This window comes from Nyctereutes procyonoides, unplaced genomic scaffold (genome assembly GCF_905146905.1).
Source record: "Nyctereutes procyonoides isolate TBG_1078 unplaced genomic scaffold, NYPRO_anot_genome, whole genome shotgun sequence".
Taxonomy (NCBI): Eukaryota; Metazoa; Chordata; class Mammalia; order Carnivora; family Canidae; genus Nyctereutes; species Nyctereutes procyonoides.
In genome coordinates this window covers 1,276,518-1,292,557 of record NW_026575125.1, presented here as the reverse complement: position 1 = coordinate 1,292,557, position 16,040 = coordinate 1,276,518, and the positions used below count along the sequence as shown (strand labels likewise).

The 16,040-nt window shown below is 63.2% G+C and overlaps 2 protein-coding genes across 2 annotated transcripts in view; both read left to right on the top strand.

Moving 5' to 3' along the window:
* Positions 1–1,541: 1,541 nt before the first annotated feature.
* On the top strand, positions 1,542–10,504 carry ZBED1 (zinc finger BED-type containing 1). Its single transcript, XM_055337753.1, has 2 exons — positions 1,542–1,671; positions 7,116–10,504. The coding sequence occupies exon 2, from the start codon at positions 7,169–7,171 to the stop codon at positions 9,260–9,262; it is 2,094 nt and encodes a 697-aa protein (XP_055193728.1). The 5' UTR covers positions 1,542–1,671; positions 7,116–7,168; the 3' UTR covers positions 9,263–10,504.
* The window catches only part of DHRSX (dehydrogenase/reductase X-linked), a 145,205-nt gene continuing 130,706 nt past the window's right edge, over positions 1,542–16,040 (top strand). Inside the window, exon 1 of the mRNA XM_055337754.1 lies at positions 1,542–1,671. Coding sequence (XP_055193729.1) covers positions 1,563–1,671 — 109 coding nt within the window. The 5' untranslated portion in view covers positions 1,542–1,562. The remainder of the gene's footprint in view (positions 1,672–16,040) is intronic.

The following is a 16,040-nucleotide window of genomic DNA, read 5'->3' as shown; positions in this document are numbered from 1 at the left end:
TCCAGGGGGGTCCGGGCGGGGTCTGGGAAGCTTAGAGGGTCTGGGAGGGGTCGGGCAGGGGAGTTCCGGGGTTGGGGCCGGGGTCGGGGAGGGGTCCCTAGGGTGGGTTCCGGGGTCAGGGCGGGGTCGGGGCAGGGTCGGAGAGGGGTCCTGGGCGGGGTTGGGGGGAGGTCCCTAGGGTGGGTTCCGGGGTCAGGGCGGGGTCGGGGCCGGGTCGGGGAGGGGTCCCTAGGGTGGGTTCTGGGGTCGGGGCGGGGTCGGGGAGGGGTCCCTAGGGTGGGTTCTGGGGTCGGGGCGGGGTCGGGGAGGGGTCCCTAGGGTGGGTTCTGGGGTCGGGGCGGGGTTCTCGGGCGGGTTTCTGGGGGATTAGGGCTGAGTGTGGTCGGGGCGGTGTCGGGGTTGGGTTCCGGGCGGGGTCCCGTTCCCGGGTCGCTGTGGGGGCGGGGTTTCTGGGCAGGGTCGGTGGGGAGGGGGTCGGGGCGGGGCTCCGCGGTCGGGGAGGGATCCCGGGTGGGGTTCCGGGGTCGGGCGGGGTCTGGGCAAGGCCTGGGCGGGGTCGGGGCGGGGTCGGGGTTCCATTCCCGGGTCGCGGTGGGGGCGGCGTGTCTGGGCAGGGTCCGTGGGGAGGAGGTCGGGGGGGGGCCCCGGGTCCAGGGAGGGGTTCGGAGCGGGGTTCCGGGGTCGGAGAGGGGTCCTGGGCGGGGTTGGGGGGAGGTTCCTAAAGTGGGTTCCAGGGTCGGGGCGGGGTCGGGGAGAGGTCCCTAGGGTGGGTTCTGGGGTCAGGGCGGGGTCGGGGAGGGGTTCCTGGTGGGTTCTGGGTTCTGGGGTCGGGGCGGGGTTCTCGGGCGGGTTTCTGGGGGATTAGGGCGGAGTGTGGTCGGGGCGGTGTCGGGGTTGGGTTCCGGGCGGGGTCCCGTTCCCGGGTCGCGGTGGGGGCGGGGTTTCTGGGCAGGGTCGGTGGGGAGGGGGTCGGGGCGGGGCTCCGCGGTCGGGGAGGGATCCCGGGTGGGGTTCCGGGGTCGAAGCAGGGTCTGGGCGGGGTCTGGGCGGGGTCGGGGCGGGGTCGGGGCGGGGTCGGGGTTCCATTCCCGGGTCGCGGTGGGGGCGGCGTGTCTGGGCAGGGTTCGTAGGGAGGGGGTCGGGGCGGGGCCCCGAGTCCAGGGAGGGGTTCGGAGCGGGGTTCCGGGGTCGGGGAGGGGTCCTCGGGCGGGTCTGTGGGGGATTGGGGCGGAGAGGAGTCGGGGCGGGGTCCCGGGCCGGGTTCCGGGGATCGGGGCGGAGCCGGGGCGGGGTCCCGGGCGGGTTCCGGGGATCGGGGCGGAGCCGGGGCGGGGTCCCGGGCGGGTTCCGGGCGCGGGGCGGGGATCGGGGCGGGTCCGGGGCGGGTCCGGGGCGGGGTCCCGGGCGGGTTCCGGGCGCGGGGCGGGCGCGGAGGGCGGGCGCGGAGGGCGGGCCTCGCGGGCGCGTTTCCGCCGGCCGGTGTGGCTCCGGGTGCCGGGGGCGGGCGGGCGGGCGGGTGTCGCGGCGGCGGCGGGCGGCGCGGAGGCGGCGTCCGGGCAGCCATGTCGCCTTTGTCTGCGGCGCGGGCGGCCGTGCGGGTGTACGCGGCGGGCGCGGCGGTGGTGCTGGCGCAGCTGGTGCGGCGCTGCGTCGGGGGCTTCGCGGAGCCAGGTCAGCGGGGCGCGGGCGCGCGGGCGGCGGGTGGTGCTGCTGGCGGGGCCGGCGGGGCCGGGGGCGCTCGCAGCTCGTGGGGGCCGGGGCCGGGGGCGCTCCCAGCTCGGCGGGGCCGTGGGGGGGCGAGCGCACCCTGGCTGCTCGCCGCGCGCCCCCTCCCGGGTCCCCGCCGGGCCCGCGAGCCCCCCTCCTTCCCTCCCTCCCTCCCTCCCTCCCCCTCGCTCCGTCCCTCCCCCGACCTGGGGCCCGGGCGCGCGGCCGGGGCGCCCCCGTGTGCCCCCTTCCCCTGCGCCCGCGGGGAGCGGCCTTCCCGGAAGGCCTGGCCGTGGCCCCGGCGCCCTGGTGCTCGCGGGAGCTGCGGCTGCGGGGCCGGCTCCGTGCGCAGCGCGCGGGCGAGCGGGTGGGGAGCGGCCGGACCGGGGAGCCCCGGGGAGCCCCCTGCGAGCCGGCGGGGACGCGCGCCCTGCGCTCCGCTCGCCCGGGCGCCGCGCTGCACCCCCGAGCCCCGGGGTCGCGGAGGCCGCAGCCTAAATGCCGGGGGATCTCGGGCGACGCACAAGTGTCTTGCAAACAAAGTATCCGCCGCGGCCTGGGAGCGGCTACATTGTAGCTACGGGCGCTTCGCCGGGCCTGGGCGCACCCTGAGGGGCGCACCGGGCCTCGGGAGCCGCCGCGACCCCCCTGGGCCGAGCGCCCGCACCCCGCGCCTCGCTGCCAACTACGCTGGGCGCCTCAACAGCGCTGCCCCCAGCGGCCCACGGCGCTCCACGCTCCCTTTTCTTTCTTTTTCCATAAATACTGCAAGATTCCCTAAGTGCCTTTTTTCCTGCCTTACGGTTTTCTACTTTTTAAACATCTTATTTATTCATGACACACACACAGAGACAGGCAGAGACCCAGGCAGAGAGAGAAGCAGGCTGCCTGCGGGGGGCCCGATGCGGGACTCGATCCCGGGGCTCCTTCCTCGCCCTACAGACGCTCAACCGCTGAGCCACCCGGGCGCCCCTTCCTAATGACTTCCTTAATCCCGTTCCCTTTTCTCCCTATTCCGTCATGCTAAGGAGTCAGCACCCGACGCTTACAACACCCAAGATTGTGCTCACGCACCGTGCACACCGGGTGATCCTCCTGCGCAACAGTGGGCGTCTCCTAGCGAAGGTTTGGGGGCCCTCAAAAGTGATAAGCAGATATTGCAGGGTGTGTGTCTCCGGAAGTGGGTGCCCCCGGCCCCCGTGTTGTTTGAGCATCGGTTGCACTTGTGAATTCCTTCCTGTCTCTACCCACTGACGTGGGGCAGTGCACGGGGATCCCGGTGGGCCACGCTTTGCAGAACCTCAGCCCTGAGCCGCAGGAAGGTGTTTGTCCGTGAACCCCACCCTCCCAATCCTCCCCCCGGGGAAACGAATCTTGGTTTTACAGGACCTACGCTTTTACGTGTCTGATACCCTGCAACTCAGCGCGGTGTTTGTTTGTTTCTTTTGACTATTTACCCACGTTAGAGCGCAACACAGGGCTGGAAGGAGGCAGCAGGTATTCCGGAGGCCGGGGATCGGCAAGGGAACCCGTGCGCCTTTCCAATCAGCTTGTGAACCGGGAGGCACGGGGGAAAGCCACTCCAAACTGTAGAGCGCCATTCCTTACGTGTACCCGTGCGATTTCCCTGGGACACGGGCTTGTCACCCACCTAGGAGCCCGTTCGGGGCACGCCGCGAAGGACGGGGCGAATCTGGGAGTGCAACTCAGAGTTGGGGGGGTTGTCACTGCACCAGGACACCAAAACGGGCTTGTTTGGGAAACTTCTTTATGGCGTGTCTACATGGATGGCTTCTTCTTTGTTCTTTCTAGTTCTTGATTAAAAATAATCGTGAAAACATTAGAATTCTCATGAAATCACGTGGCAGCCAGAGGAATCCTTGTGTGTGTGCCCAAAGACAATCCTTATATATATAAAGATGAATTTTTCCTTGTTGGTGCTACGCGAGCCTCGGCCTGTCTGTGGGGTTAGAAACGGTTTTAGATTCTGGTAGGAGGGCGTCTCTGTCATGTGTTTCCTGGAGGCCCCATTGCAGTTGCTGTGCCTTTTGAAGCTTTTGTGATTTGCTCCACACTGGACTGTGGCATTTGAACTTTGCCCCTGGGGCCTGGGGCCTCCAGCTAAACAGTCACAAAGACCCAGTTCCCATTTCCGGTTGGAAGTAGCTGGAAGTGGGGATCCCTGGGTGGCGCAGCGGTTTGGCGCCTGCCTTTGGCCCAGGGCGCGATCCTGGAGACCCGGGATCGAATCCCACGTCGGGCTCCCGGTGCATGGAGCCTGCTTCTCCCTCTGCCTGTGTCTCTGCCTCTCTCTCTCTCTCTCTCTCTCTCTCTCTCTCTGTGACTATCATAAATAAATACAAAAAAATTTTAAAAAAAAGGAAGTAGCTGGAAGTTTTCTTTTTCTTTACTTCCTTTTTTTTTTATTAATTTTGCGAGCATTGACAGAAAGAGGTTTGTCTTCACCTTTTCTAAACGGGAGTACGCGTGGCACGTACGATGACTGGTGTCACTTAGATGCACTGAAGGAAGGGAGAGATGAGAGGTCCGCTGTCCTCGATGTTCACGTTTGTTGATTTCTTACGAGTTACCCCAAACCAGCTCATTAGAGACTCAGGATTGATGGTCATGCCTTTGCAGAGACGGTCTGATTCCCAGAACCTGTGTGTTCTGGAGACGGTATCCAGGCGGCCCTCGCAGACAGGTGCGTCCACTCACCGTAGCTTAGAATACGTGATTTAATTACCGCATCCGACATCCTGAGGTCGCCCGAAAAACTCAACCCGTGGGTGAAATCCTGCCGCAAGTTGTTGTTCTCTTGGGAGCGATACGTCTCGATGTATCAGAGCGTTTTGAAAAGGAGAGAAAGTCTCCCTGATGGGTTCTCGAGCGCAGTTCCCACATTGTACACGTTTTTTATACGTTCCGCTGGAAGTAGGCGGGCATCCGGGTATGGAAGGTATGGTACCTGGGTATGGTATACCTGCGGAGGCCGTATCCACCCCAAACCGTGTCAACCAGCCCGTGGACCGAGCTGTTTGGGGAGGCCTCCTGGTTTTCAGACGACAGGATTTTAAGACGCCTGTCCATAGAAAGTGAATTCTTGTTGCTTTTGTGGACACGGTGGCTCTAGACACATGAAACCCTGGGAGATCCGAGCTTCGTGATTTAGGGTTCCTTTCATTTCAAAACAAAAACAAAAACAAAAAAAGAAGGAGGATCCCAAACAGTGTCAGTTTATGCGACTTTCACCTGCTAGGAATGAAACCAGAAATGTAAGACCTAGTTAAGAATATATTAAGAATCGCAGTGACAAGCCAGCTAGCCTGTAAGTACCAGTGACTCGGTGCTTCAGGTGCAGAATAACGACGTCCTCCAAGACGGAGGGCAGGCTAGTGATCGCGGCGTCCCCACCCCCGTGTTGCCTGTTAGCAGGCATCTGGAGCTCCAGGATGCGGGGAAGGCGGCGAGTTCTCTGTGCTGTTCCTTGCACCTCCCCTGGGATGCACTGTGTGGGTGGCTGTGTGGGAAGAAATCTGGCTGTTCTCGCTGGAAAAGGCAGGACTGCGCAGGACCCCGGGAGGGGGTGGGGACGGTCCCCCAGGGGTGCCTGGACCGCCTGCCTGCATGAGCTATGAGAGTCTATCTTGAAGAAGCCTTTGCTGGCGACTGTGACCCAAGCCATGGTGGGCCGAGCGGTACGGATGGTGGCGGAAGGCGCCTTATGCAGCCTTACAGGGGCTCCCCTGCTCATCGCCTCCTTTCCTGGGGGGCCCCGGAGATTGAGACGTAACTGTCTGCACCCGAGGAGAAGAAACCCAAGTGGAAGGCCCAGTGGTGGCGCCTCCATGAGAACCCACTTGGCTGGGGATTCCTTGTGCTTTGTGCGCAGTGCTTAGCTGGGGTTTCGTGACATCGTTTGGCTAAGTTGATGATACTTATCAGAAGCAGGATAATAGGGCTGTAGGAAGACCTGATACGGGTAGATGGTGTCGCCAGAGTAGGATGTACCGGCCCCTATTCCACACCCAGGGCGAGGCACCGTGGGTTCCTCCCGCGGTTCCTTGCCGGCCGTCTACATGCTCCCGACTGGGCCGCAGAGCGTGCAGCCTGGGGGTTCTTCCGTCCAGCCCAGGTTCCACAAAGCCCCATTCATCAGGCCTGTTGTGACATCTTCCTGGAAGGCCTCAAGCAGGCCGGGGTGGCAGGGTGTGGCCGTCCCCGGGGACGTGGAGGGTGCGGGGGCATTTTGGGCAAGACGTTGACGCTCAGTACCTTTTATGAGTTTTACCCTTGTCCTAGGACTGCCCTGGATCCGCCTTACCCTAAGTCCCAGTGGCTTAAAATGGGAGAACTTCATCCTTTCCAGAAAGTCATCCTCTCCCAGCTCTGGAGAGCAGAGTCTGAGACCCACACTGCTGTGTGAGGCTCCAGGGGACGTTCCTTCCCACTTCTTTCAGCTTCTGGGGGCGGGGGGGGGGGGGCTCCTGGCTTGTGGCCTGCGTCCCTCCCACGATCTTGTAATTTCTCGTTTAATCACATCTGGGTCCTGTTTTGAATAAGGTTCGGTTCACAGGTTCTGGGAGTACCTGAACTCTGCTGGGCGGGGGGCGGGAGGGGCACCATGCAATCCCCTGGAGACGTCGGCATTTCGCTCTGAACAGATTCCCAACGCTCGGAAAAATGCCTGGTCGGTGCAGGCTGTTCTCTAACCACCCACCCCCCACCCCCAGGGTTAAAAAGTTACAGACTTAACAGACACCTTTGAACAGAACCCAGCTGCCGATTTGGGTGTCTCTGCCCTGACTGGCGGCTCTGAGGGACCCGACGTGGGGGCATCAGGGACAACAGGACCCCCTACCCCGCCGTCCGCCCGGGGGGGCCGGCTCCTTGGTTGTCAGAGCCTCCCTTCCGAGAGCCTGGTGATGCTGGAACCTGTGCACGGCAAATACATATTTGTGCACGCACGTGTGGTTGCCCACGCTGGGCATTTTGAGAAGCTCCGGGGATCAAGATGTCCATTCCTGCCCCACTAACGTTACCGATGACGGATGTGCCAAAGATAAAAGGAGAACATGCCATGTTCAAAAAGGCGTCGTTTCAAAACATTAAAATTCGGAAAAAAAAAAAAAAAAACCAAACCCAAAAACGTTGCAGTGCCTCTTAGCCAACCCAAAGACTGCTCTGTCCAAATTAAAATCTCGCTTTTTGCTTCCTGGATACCCCTGCCTGCCGAACCTCGGGCGCTTTGCAAAAGCCACGCGCACCCGGAAAGGCGGCCCCGTCGGGGCCCTGTGGCCCGCGGCTTGGAGACAGAGCTGCCTCGGCGTGGCGTGCGCTCGCTCTTCGCAGGGCAGCCCCCGTGCCTGGGTCCCTTCTCACGCTGTGTTTGTCTTGCTGCTTCTCAGCAGGTGCGCAGGAATGAGTGGAGGCCCCGTAGGCGGGCCGCGGCGGAGAAGCCATGGAGGCGAAAGGCCTGGACCCGTCCCAGACAGACCTCAAGTTAGTGGCTCACCCACGCGCCAAGAGCAAAGTGTGGAAGTACTTTGGCTTCGACACGAACGCGGAGGGATGCATCCTGCAGTGGAAGAAGATCTACTGCCGCATCTGCATGGCCCAGATCGCCTACTCGGGCAACACCTCCAACCTCTCCTACCACCTGGAGAAGAATCACCCCGACGAGTTCTGTGAGTTCGTCAAGAGCAACACGGAGCAGATGCGCGAGGCCTTTGCCACCGCCTTCTCCAAGCTGAAGCCCGAGGCCTCGCAGCTGACCCCGCCGGACTCGCTCGCCACCAAAGCCGGCCACGGCCACGAGAGCAAGCGGCAGCAGGAGCTCACGGCCGCCGTCATCGGGCTCATCTGCGAGGGCCTGTACCCCGCGTCCATCGTGGACGAGCCGACGTTTAAGGTGCTGCTGAAGACCGCCGACCCCAGGTACGAGATGCCCAGCAGGAAGTACCTGTGCAGCAAGGCCATCCCCGAGAAGTACGGCGCCGTCCGCGAGGCTGTCCTCAAGGAGCTCGGCGACGCGTCCTGGTGCGGCATCTCCACCGACATGTGGAGGAGCGACAACCAGAACCGTGCCTATGTCACGCTGGCCGCGCACTTCCTGGGCGGCGGGGCCCCCGGCTGCCTGTCCGTGGGGTCCCGCTGCCTGAAGACGTTCGAGGTCCCGGAGGACAACACCGCGGAGTCCATCACCAGGGTCCTGTACGAGGCCTTCATCGAATGGGGCATCAGCGCCAAGGTGTTCGGGGCCACCACGGACTGCGGCAAGGACATCGTGAAGGCGTGCTCCCTGCTGGACATCTCGGTGCAGATGCCCTGCCTGGGGCACACATTCAACGCCGGCATCCAGCAGGCCCTGCAGCTGCCCAAGCTGGCCGGGCTGCTCGCCCGCTGCCGCAAGCTGGTGGAGTACTTCCAGCAGTCCACGGTGGCCATGTACATGCTCTACGAGAAGCAGAAGCAGCAGAACATGGCGCACTGCATGCTGGTGAGCAACCGCGTGGCCTGGTGGGGCAGCACGCTGGCCATGCTGCAGCGCCTCAAGGAGCAGCAGTTTGTCATCGCCGGCGTGCTGGTGGAGGACAGCAACAATCACCACCTCATGCTGGAGACCGCCGAGTGGGCCACCATCGAGGGGCTGGTGGACCTGCTGCAGCCGTTCAAGCAGGTGGCGGAGATGCTGTCCGCCTCCAAGTACCCCACCATCAGCATGGTGAAGCCGCTGCTGCACATGCTGCTCAACACCACCCTCAACATCAAGGAGACGGACTGCAAGGAGGTGAGCATGGCCAAGGAGGTGATCGCCAAGGAGCTGTCCAAGACCTACCAGGAGACCCCGGAGATTGACATGTTCCTGAACGTGGCCACCTTCCTGGACCCCCGCTACAAGCGCCTGCCCTTCCTGTCCGCCTTCGAGCGGCAGCAGGTGGAGAACAGGGTGGTGGAGGAGGCCAAGGGCCTGCTGGACAAGGTCAAGGATGGCGGCTACCGGCCGGCGGCCACTGCCGAGGACAAGATGTACGCGCTGCCCGAGGAGCCGCCCGTGAAGAAGCTGGTGCTGGCGTCCACGCCGCCGCCCACCAGCGTCATCAACAGCATGCTGGCCGAGATCTTCTGCCAGACGGGGGGCGTGGAGGACCAGGAGGAGTGGCACGCGCAGGTGGTCGAGGAGCTTAGCAACTTCAAGTCCCAGAAGGTGCTGGGTCTCAACGAGGACCCGCTCAAGTGGTGGTCCGACCGCCTGGCGCTCTTCCCCGTGCTGCCCAAGGTCTTACAGAAGTACTGGTGCGTGGCGGCCACCCGCGTCTTCCCCGAGCGGCTCTTCGGCTCCTCCGCCAACGTGGTCAGCGCCAAGAGGAACCGGCTTGCCCCGGCGCACGTGGACGAGCAGATCTTCCTGTACGAGAACGCGCGCACCGGTGCCGAGGCCGAGCCGGAGGACGAGGACGAGGGCGAGTGGGGCCTGGACCATGAGCAGGTGTTCCCCCTTGGGGATGCTGTGCACGCTGGCTTCTTCGGCATCAGGGACAGCGGCTTTGTGTAGCTGCCAGTGGGTGGACAGGTGGTCACCACGGCGCTGGCCGCTCCGCTGTAAATACCAAGCGCGCGGGGGTGGCCGTGCTGGCGGGAAAAACGTGGGCTACGCACCTTTCCTCTGAGAGCCCACTCGCATCCCAGCCAAAGCGTAGGGATGCACTGGGAAGGTTCCAGAAGCCCCTTTACGCGCCTGCTGGCTGCTGGTTGCAGATGATAGCTCCCAGAGCAGTGCAGCCAGGAGGGAGGGACAGTGCAGGGAGAGGCGGAGGGAGGGAGGCCCCTTCGCTTCCCAGACAAGGAATTCCACCCCCGGGACCTCTTCCCAGGTCCTGTTCTCCGCGGGAGGGCTAGCTGTAAACCCAGGTGGAAAAATTAAAAAAAAAAAAAAATCAAAACTCCCGTGTCCTTCCCAGCCCAGAGGCTGTCAGCAGGCCTTTGCACACCTGTTGCACTCGTGCACTCCCGTTTACTGTCCAGTCCAGGTGGGTGCGGCTGGGGGACACCGTCTGCAGCCCACGCGCCCCGCGAGGAAGGCACAGCAGCTTCAGGTTTGGTGCAAAGTGTGAACAGGGAACACAGGGCGAAGCCGTGCCGAAAACGAGCAGGAGAAAGGCGTGGGGCGAGCCTCGTCTTCCGCCCTGGCCCTCGCTGCCATTCGCTCTGTGCATGTGGTCCCGCGAGCCCGAGGCACCTGGGTCCTGAGCGTGCTCGTGTGTCCCCGGAGCTTCGGAGGGTCCTCCGTTTCCCCAGGACGAGAGTGGAGACCCTCCTGCCCGCCCTCGGAAACCCTGGTTTTCGGAATTACCAGGGACCGGAATGTGCCCAGGGTGATTGAACTTCTCTCTTGGGGGGCGGGGTGGGGGGGTCGAGGGACTCTTGCATTGTGTCTTTTTAACTCTGTGCTGCGAGGGCCGCTGACTTATTTTTTTTTTAAAACACGGACAACGGGACGCTTTTGCCTTGATGACTACATCCAGGAACCTGGAGCCGCTGGGCACGATGCGCGCGGACAGCACCTGCGGGCATCCCGGACATTTAGGGAGGCGGATGCGTCCGTGTCCTGGGGAGGTGACCCCCCCGCGGGGCCCCTACCAGGAACGAGACTTGGGCCCCGGCGACACCGACTGGGTAGGAGGTTTCCTCACGGGATGTGCTTTTTTGTTGTTTTTTTTTGTTTTGTTCTGTTTCCTATTTAACGCTTTCGAATTTGACTCTTGTTCAATAAACCCGAGAAGCCAGCGGGCTCCTACTGACTTGTGTGACGTGTGTTCATTGGGACGGAAGCCCTCCAAGGGCACGGAGGCTGTCGTGGCTTCCCTGAAAGACGTTCTAGGCCGCGAGGACAGTCCCTGCCCGGGACGAAGGGTACGTATGGCCCCTTCTGGAGACCTGTGCACCCCTAAACGCAGTGGAATAAAGGCGCCCCTTGGTGACGTGCCGGCCGGAGCAGGCCTCTCGCGGTTTCCTTTACTGGCTGGTCTTCGCAGGCGAGTGGTCTTGGAAGCCAGGGCGTCTCGGAGCGGTGAGCAGACACCTGCTGGGAGGGGAGGAGCTGGTGCTGGTGCCACGGGGACCCAGGTGATGCGCGGGGTTCCCCGGGAACGTGTGAGTGCCCGTGCCATGGTGACGCAGCTGATGCGCGGGGTTCCCCATGGAGCGCGTGTACCCATGTGTCACACTGACGCAGCTGGTGTGTGGGGTTCCCCATGGAGCGCGTGTACTCCCGTGTCACGGTGACGCAGCCCGTGGGCAGGGTTCCCTAGAGAACACGTGAGCGCCATGCCATGGTGACACGGGTGATGCGCGGAGTTCCCGGTGGAGCACGTGTGCGCCGGAGCCCAGGTAGCATAGCCGGTGGCCGGGGTTCCCTGGAGAACACGTGTGCGTCCATGCCATGGTGACACAGGTGATGTGCGGGGTTCCCTGGAGCACGTGTGCGCTGGAGCCACGGTGAGGCAGCCGGTGGGGGGGTTCCCCAGAGAACGCATGAGCACGCACATCACAGCGAACGAGGCAGCCCGAGCGCGGGGTTCCCCGGGGAACACGTATGCGCTGGAGCCACGGTGGCGGTGGCGCAGCCGGTGGGCGGGGTTCCCCAGAGAACACGTGAGTACCCACGTCACGGTGACACAGGTGATGTGCGGGGTTCTCTGGAGCACGTGTGCGCCTGCGTCATGGTGACGCAGGTGATGCGGGTTCCCTGGAGCACGTGTGCGCCGGAGCCACGGTGACGCAGCCCCTGCACGGGGTTCCCCACGGTGGAGCACGTGTGCGCCTCTGTCAGGTGACGCAGCCGGTGGGAGGGGTTCCCCGGAGAACACGTGACCACTCGCGTGACGGTGACGCAGCCCGAGGGCGGGGTTCCCTAGAGAACACGTGTGCGCTGGAGCCACGTATGTGATGCAGCCCAAGCGTGGAGCTCCTTGGAGAACCCGGGAGCACAGGGGTCAGGGTGACGCAGCCGATGTGCACAGGCCGACCTGTGGGGTTTCCCGTGGAGCACATGTGGGCCGTGGCATGGTGACACAGCCGGTGCGTGGGGTTCCCCGAGAACACGTGAGCGCCGGTGCCATGGTGACACAGGTGATGCGTGGGGTCCCCCGTGGAGGGCGTGTCCACCTGTGTCACGTGACACAGCCGGTGCGTGGGGTTCCCCGAGAACACGTGAGCGCCGGTGCCATGGTGACACAGGTGATGCGTGGGGTCCCCCGTGGAGGGCGTGTCCACCTGTGTCACGTGACACAGCCAGTGCATGCGGTTCCCGGAGAACATGTGAGCGCCGGTGCCATGGTGACACAGGTGATGCGTGGGGTTCCCCGTGGATGGCGTGTCCACCTGTGTCACGTGACACAGCCAGTGCATGCGGTTCCCGGAGAACACGTGAGCGCCGGTGCCATGGTGACACAGGTGATGCGTGGGGTTCCCCGTGGAGGGCGTGTCCACCTGTGTCACGTGACACAGCCGGTGCGTGGGGTTCCCCGAGAACACGTGAGCGCCGGTGCCATGGTGACACAGGTGATGCGTGGGGTCCCCCGTGGAGGGCGTGTCCACCTGTGTCACGTGACACAGCCAGTGCATGCGGTTCCCGGAGAACATGTGAGCGCCGGTGCCATGGTGACACAGGTGATGCGTGGGGTTCCCCGTGGATGGCGTGTACACCTGTGTCACGTGACACAGCCAGTGCATGCGGTTCCCGGAGAACACGTGAGCGCCGGTGCCATGGTGACACAGGTGATGCGTGGGGTTCCCCGTGGAGGGCGTGTACACCTGTGTCACGTGACACAGCCAGTGCATGCGGTTCCCGGGGAACACGTGAGCGCCGGTGCCATGGTGACACAGGTGATGCGTGGGGTTCCCCGTGGAGGGCGTGTCCACCTGTGTCACGTGACACAGCCAGTGTATGCGGTTCCCGGAGAACACGTGAGCGCCGGTGCCATGGTGACACAGGTGATGCGTGGGGTTCCCCGTGGATGGCGTGTACACCTGTGTCACGTGACATAGCCAGTGCATGCGGTTCCCGGAGAACACGTGAGCGCCGGTGCCATGGTGACACAGGTGATGCGTGGGGTTCCCCGTGGATGGCGTGTACACCTGTGTCACGTGACATAGCCAGTGCATGCGGTTCCCGGAGAACATGTGAGCGCCGGTGCCATGGTGACACAGGTGATGCGTGGGGTTCCCCGTGGATGGCGTGTACACCTGTGTCACGTGACATAGCCAGTGCATGCGGTTCCCGGAGAACACGTGAGCGCCGGTGCCATGGTGACACAGGTGATGCGTGGGGTCCCCCGTGGAGGGCGTGTCCACCTGTGTCACGTGACACAGCCAGTGCATGCGGTTCCCGAACACGTGAGCGCCGGTGCCATGGTGACACAGGTGATGTGTGGGGTCCCCCGTGGAGGGCGTGTCCACCTGTGTCACGTGACACAGCCAGTGCATGCGGTTCCCGAACACGTGAGCACCGGTGCCATGGTGACACAGGTGATGCGTGGGGTTCCCCATGGAGGGCGTGTCCACCTGTGTCACGTGACACAGCCAGTGCATGCGGTTCCCGAACACGTGAGCGCCGGTGCCATGGTGACACAGGTGATGTGTGGGGTCCCCCGTGGAGGGCGTGTCCACCTGTGTCACATGACATAGCCAGTGCATGCGGTTCCCGGAGAACATGTGAGCGCCGGTGCCATGGTGACACAGGTGATGTGTGGGGTTCCCCGTGGAGGGCGTGTCCCCCTGTGTCACGTGACACAGCCAGTGCATGCGGTTCCCGGAGAACATGTGAGCGCCGGTGCCATGGTGACACAGGTGATGCGTGGGGTCCCCCGTGGAGGGCGTGTACACCTGTGTCACGTGACACAGCCAGTGCATGCGGTTACCCGAGAACACGTGAGCGCCCGTGCCATGGTGACACAGGTGATGCGTGGGGTTCTCCGTGGAGGGCGTGTGCGCCGGAGCCCAGGTAGCATAGCCGGTGGGCGGGGTTCCCGGAGAACACGTGAGTCCCCGCGTCAGGGGTCAGAGTGACGCAGCCGATGCGCACGGGGCCGACCCATGGGGTTCCCGTGGAGCAGGTGTGGTCTGTGCCATGGGACGCGGCTGGTGCGCAGGGTTCCTTGGACAGCACATGCGCACCCTTGCCTGGTGCACACCTGTGCATGCGCTTCCCTGGGCACAGCTTCTGCGCACACGGACCCCGGCCTGCACGCATCCCTGTGCTCACACTCTGCTTCTACGCACAAGTGTGCGTCTCTGGCTTTTACGCTCACGTCTGACTCTAAAGCCCTAAGTCTGAGCTGGGGTTTGTTTCATTATATCTATTTTCTGGACAGAAGGGTTATCCAGGGGGTGCTCTCCCGGGCGGTTCTGGGGCGCCATGGATGCTGATCCCGCTCAGTGCGGTTCTCTGTGGGAGCCGCTCGCAGGAGCCAGCGCTGTAGCGGCACACGCTGTCCCCGACCAAGGAAGTATCTGTGTCCTCGTGGAGCACGCGGTCCCCGAGGCCATCGTCCCACTGGGCTGTGGCCCTGCACGTGTGATGCAGCGTGGGCGCACAGGACGCCTCGAGGCTCCCATCTGCCCTGCGGTCTTGCATGAGCCCTGGGGTCGCCGCTTCAGCCGTGTGCGCACGGGGAACCCTTGTAGGGACACCCACAGCATCCTTTACGCGCGCCCGCCCTGGCCGCCTTCCCGACCTCGACGGCGGCTCCTTCCTTGTGCGCTCGTCTGGATCCCGGGGTTTGCCCCGTTTTTTTCCAGCCCCGCCGGGTCATTTGCGGGTTATGCGGTTCTGTATTGCATTTGCCCAGCGAGGCGGGCCCCACCACGTGTCCGTGAGGTCAGGCCGCGGGGTGACCGCCCTGGGAGCGCACGGCCCTACCCGCTCAGGCATGAGAAGGAACAGGGGCATCCCTGGGGTTCTCACGTCACCTCCTGAGTCGCTGCCGCTCGGGCCGTCTGCACGCACCCTGGACACCACTGCTGGATTCTTAACTTGGGGCATGCGCATTCCGGGGGGTGGACAGAGGTAGGAGGACATGCACTCGCCTGTTTAGCGTGTGCCCGTGCTGTTCTGACAGTTTGCATCTTGTGGTGTCGGGGTCTCCAGACTGGCTCCCTTGGCCGCATCCTCCTGAGCTTTGCTGGCTTCCTTGGTGGCACTCTGCACGTGCAAGGCGCCTCCCGCCTTTCCTTTGCGTGGCCACCGCACTTCCGATGAAGCCCACCATCCTCTCCTCAGGGGTCCCGAGGCGTGCACACCAGCCCCGTCGTGTTAGCCCCGTGACATAATCCTGTGCCCACACCCCACTTTCCCAGGACGTGACTGCAGCCGCCGTGCGGTACAAGAGCCCTGCTTGATGGAAATGCAGACTCAGCGTCCCTTCTAGGGACCCCTGATTCCGAAGCTGCATGGTCTCCGGGTTCCCCAGGTGCCCACCACTACCCTGTAGTCTGCTGCTCCAGGGTTGGGGGGCTTTGTGCGGCCCCTTTGTTGGGGATGTTGGCCTTGGTTATTCTGGAAAGATTCTCCTAATATCCGCTCGGCGTTTTGACCCCGGTCACAGGCAAGCCTTGGTGGCAAGGTAGTCGCAAGTCCCACCTCCTGATTCCAGAGCAGTTTGTCTGGCGTCTCCATTGTCCCAGACCTGCTGGATTCTCCCAGTGACACGGGACGAGGCGTGCGCATCGCACCTGGCAGCTGGCACGTGCTGGGGGAGCGCTTGCCTCAGGAGGCCCTTCCTTGGGGCAAAGGCCATGGCGTTCTCCCTTGAAACGATGCAGCCCTGTAGCCTCCAGAGTGGGGCGGCTCCCGAGAGCGCTTATCACGGGGTCCCGGGCACCAGCACTTCTCGTCTCAGACAGTGGCAGTTCTGGGACATGGTACTTCATGGGTACTGCATGCCCATCCATCCATCCATGTATCTGTCCATCCATCCATCCACCCATCTGCATGCCCATCCATCTGTCCATGCATCCATCCACCCACCCGCCCACGCATCTATATATCTATCCATCCGTTCTCCTATCTACATGCCCATCCATCCACCCATGTGTCCATCCATCCATCCATCCATCCATCCATCAATACATTTATCCATCGATTGATCTATCCATCCATCCACCCACCTACATGCCCATCCATCCATCCTATACTTTTATGGTTAAGCTGAAGGTGCATTGAGTGACTTTTATTCTCCCTTCATGACATTTAATGAGTTGATGACACTTCCTTATAGGCCACCCGTCACTGATTGACGTGTCATGGATTTACAGTTTTGCCCACTTTCTAA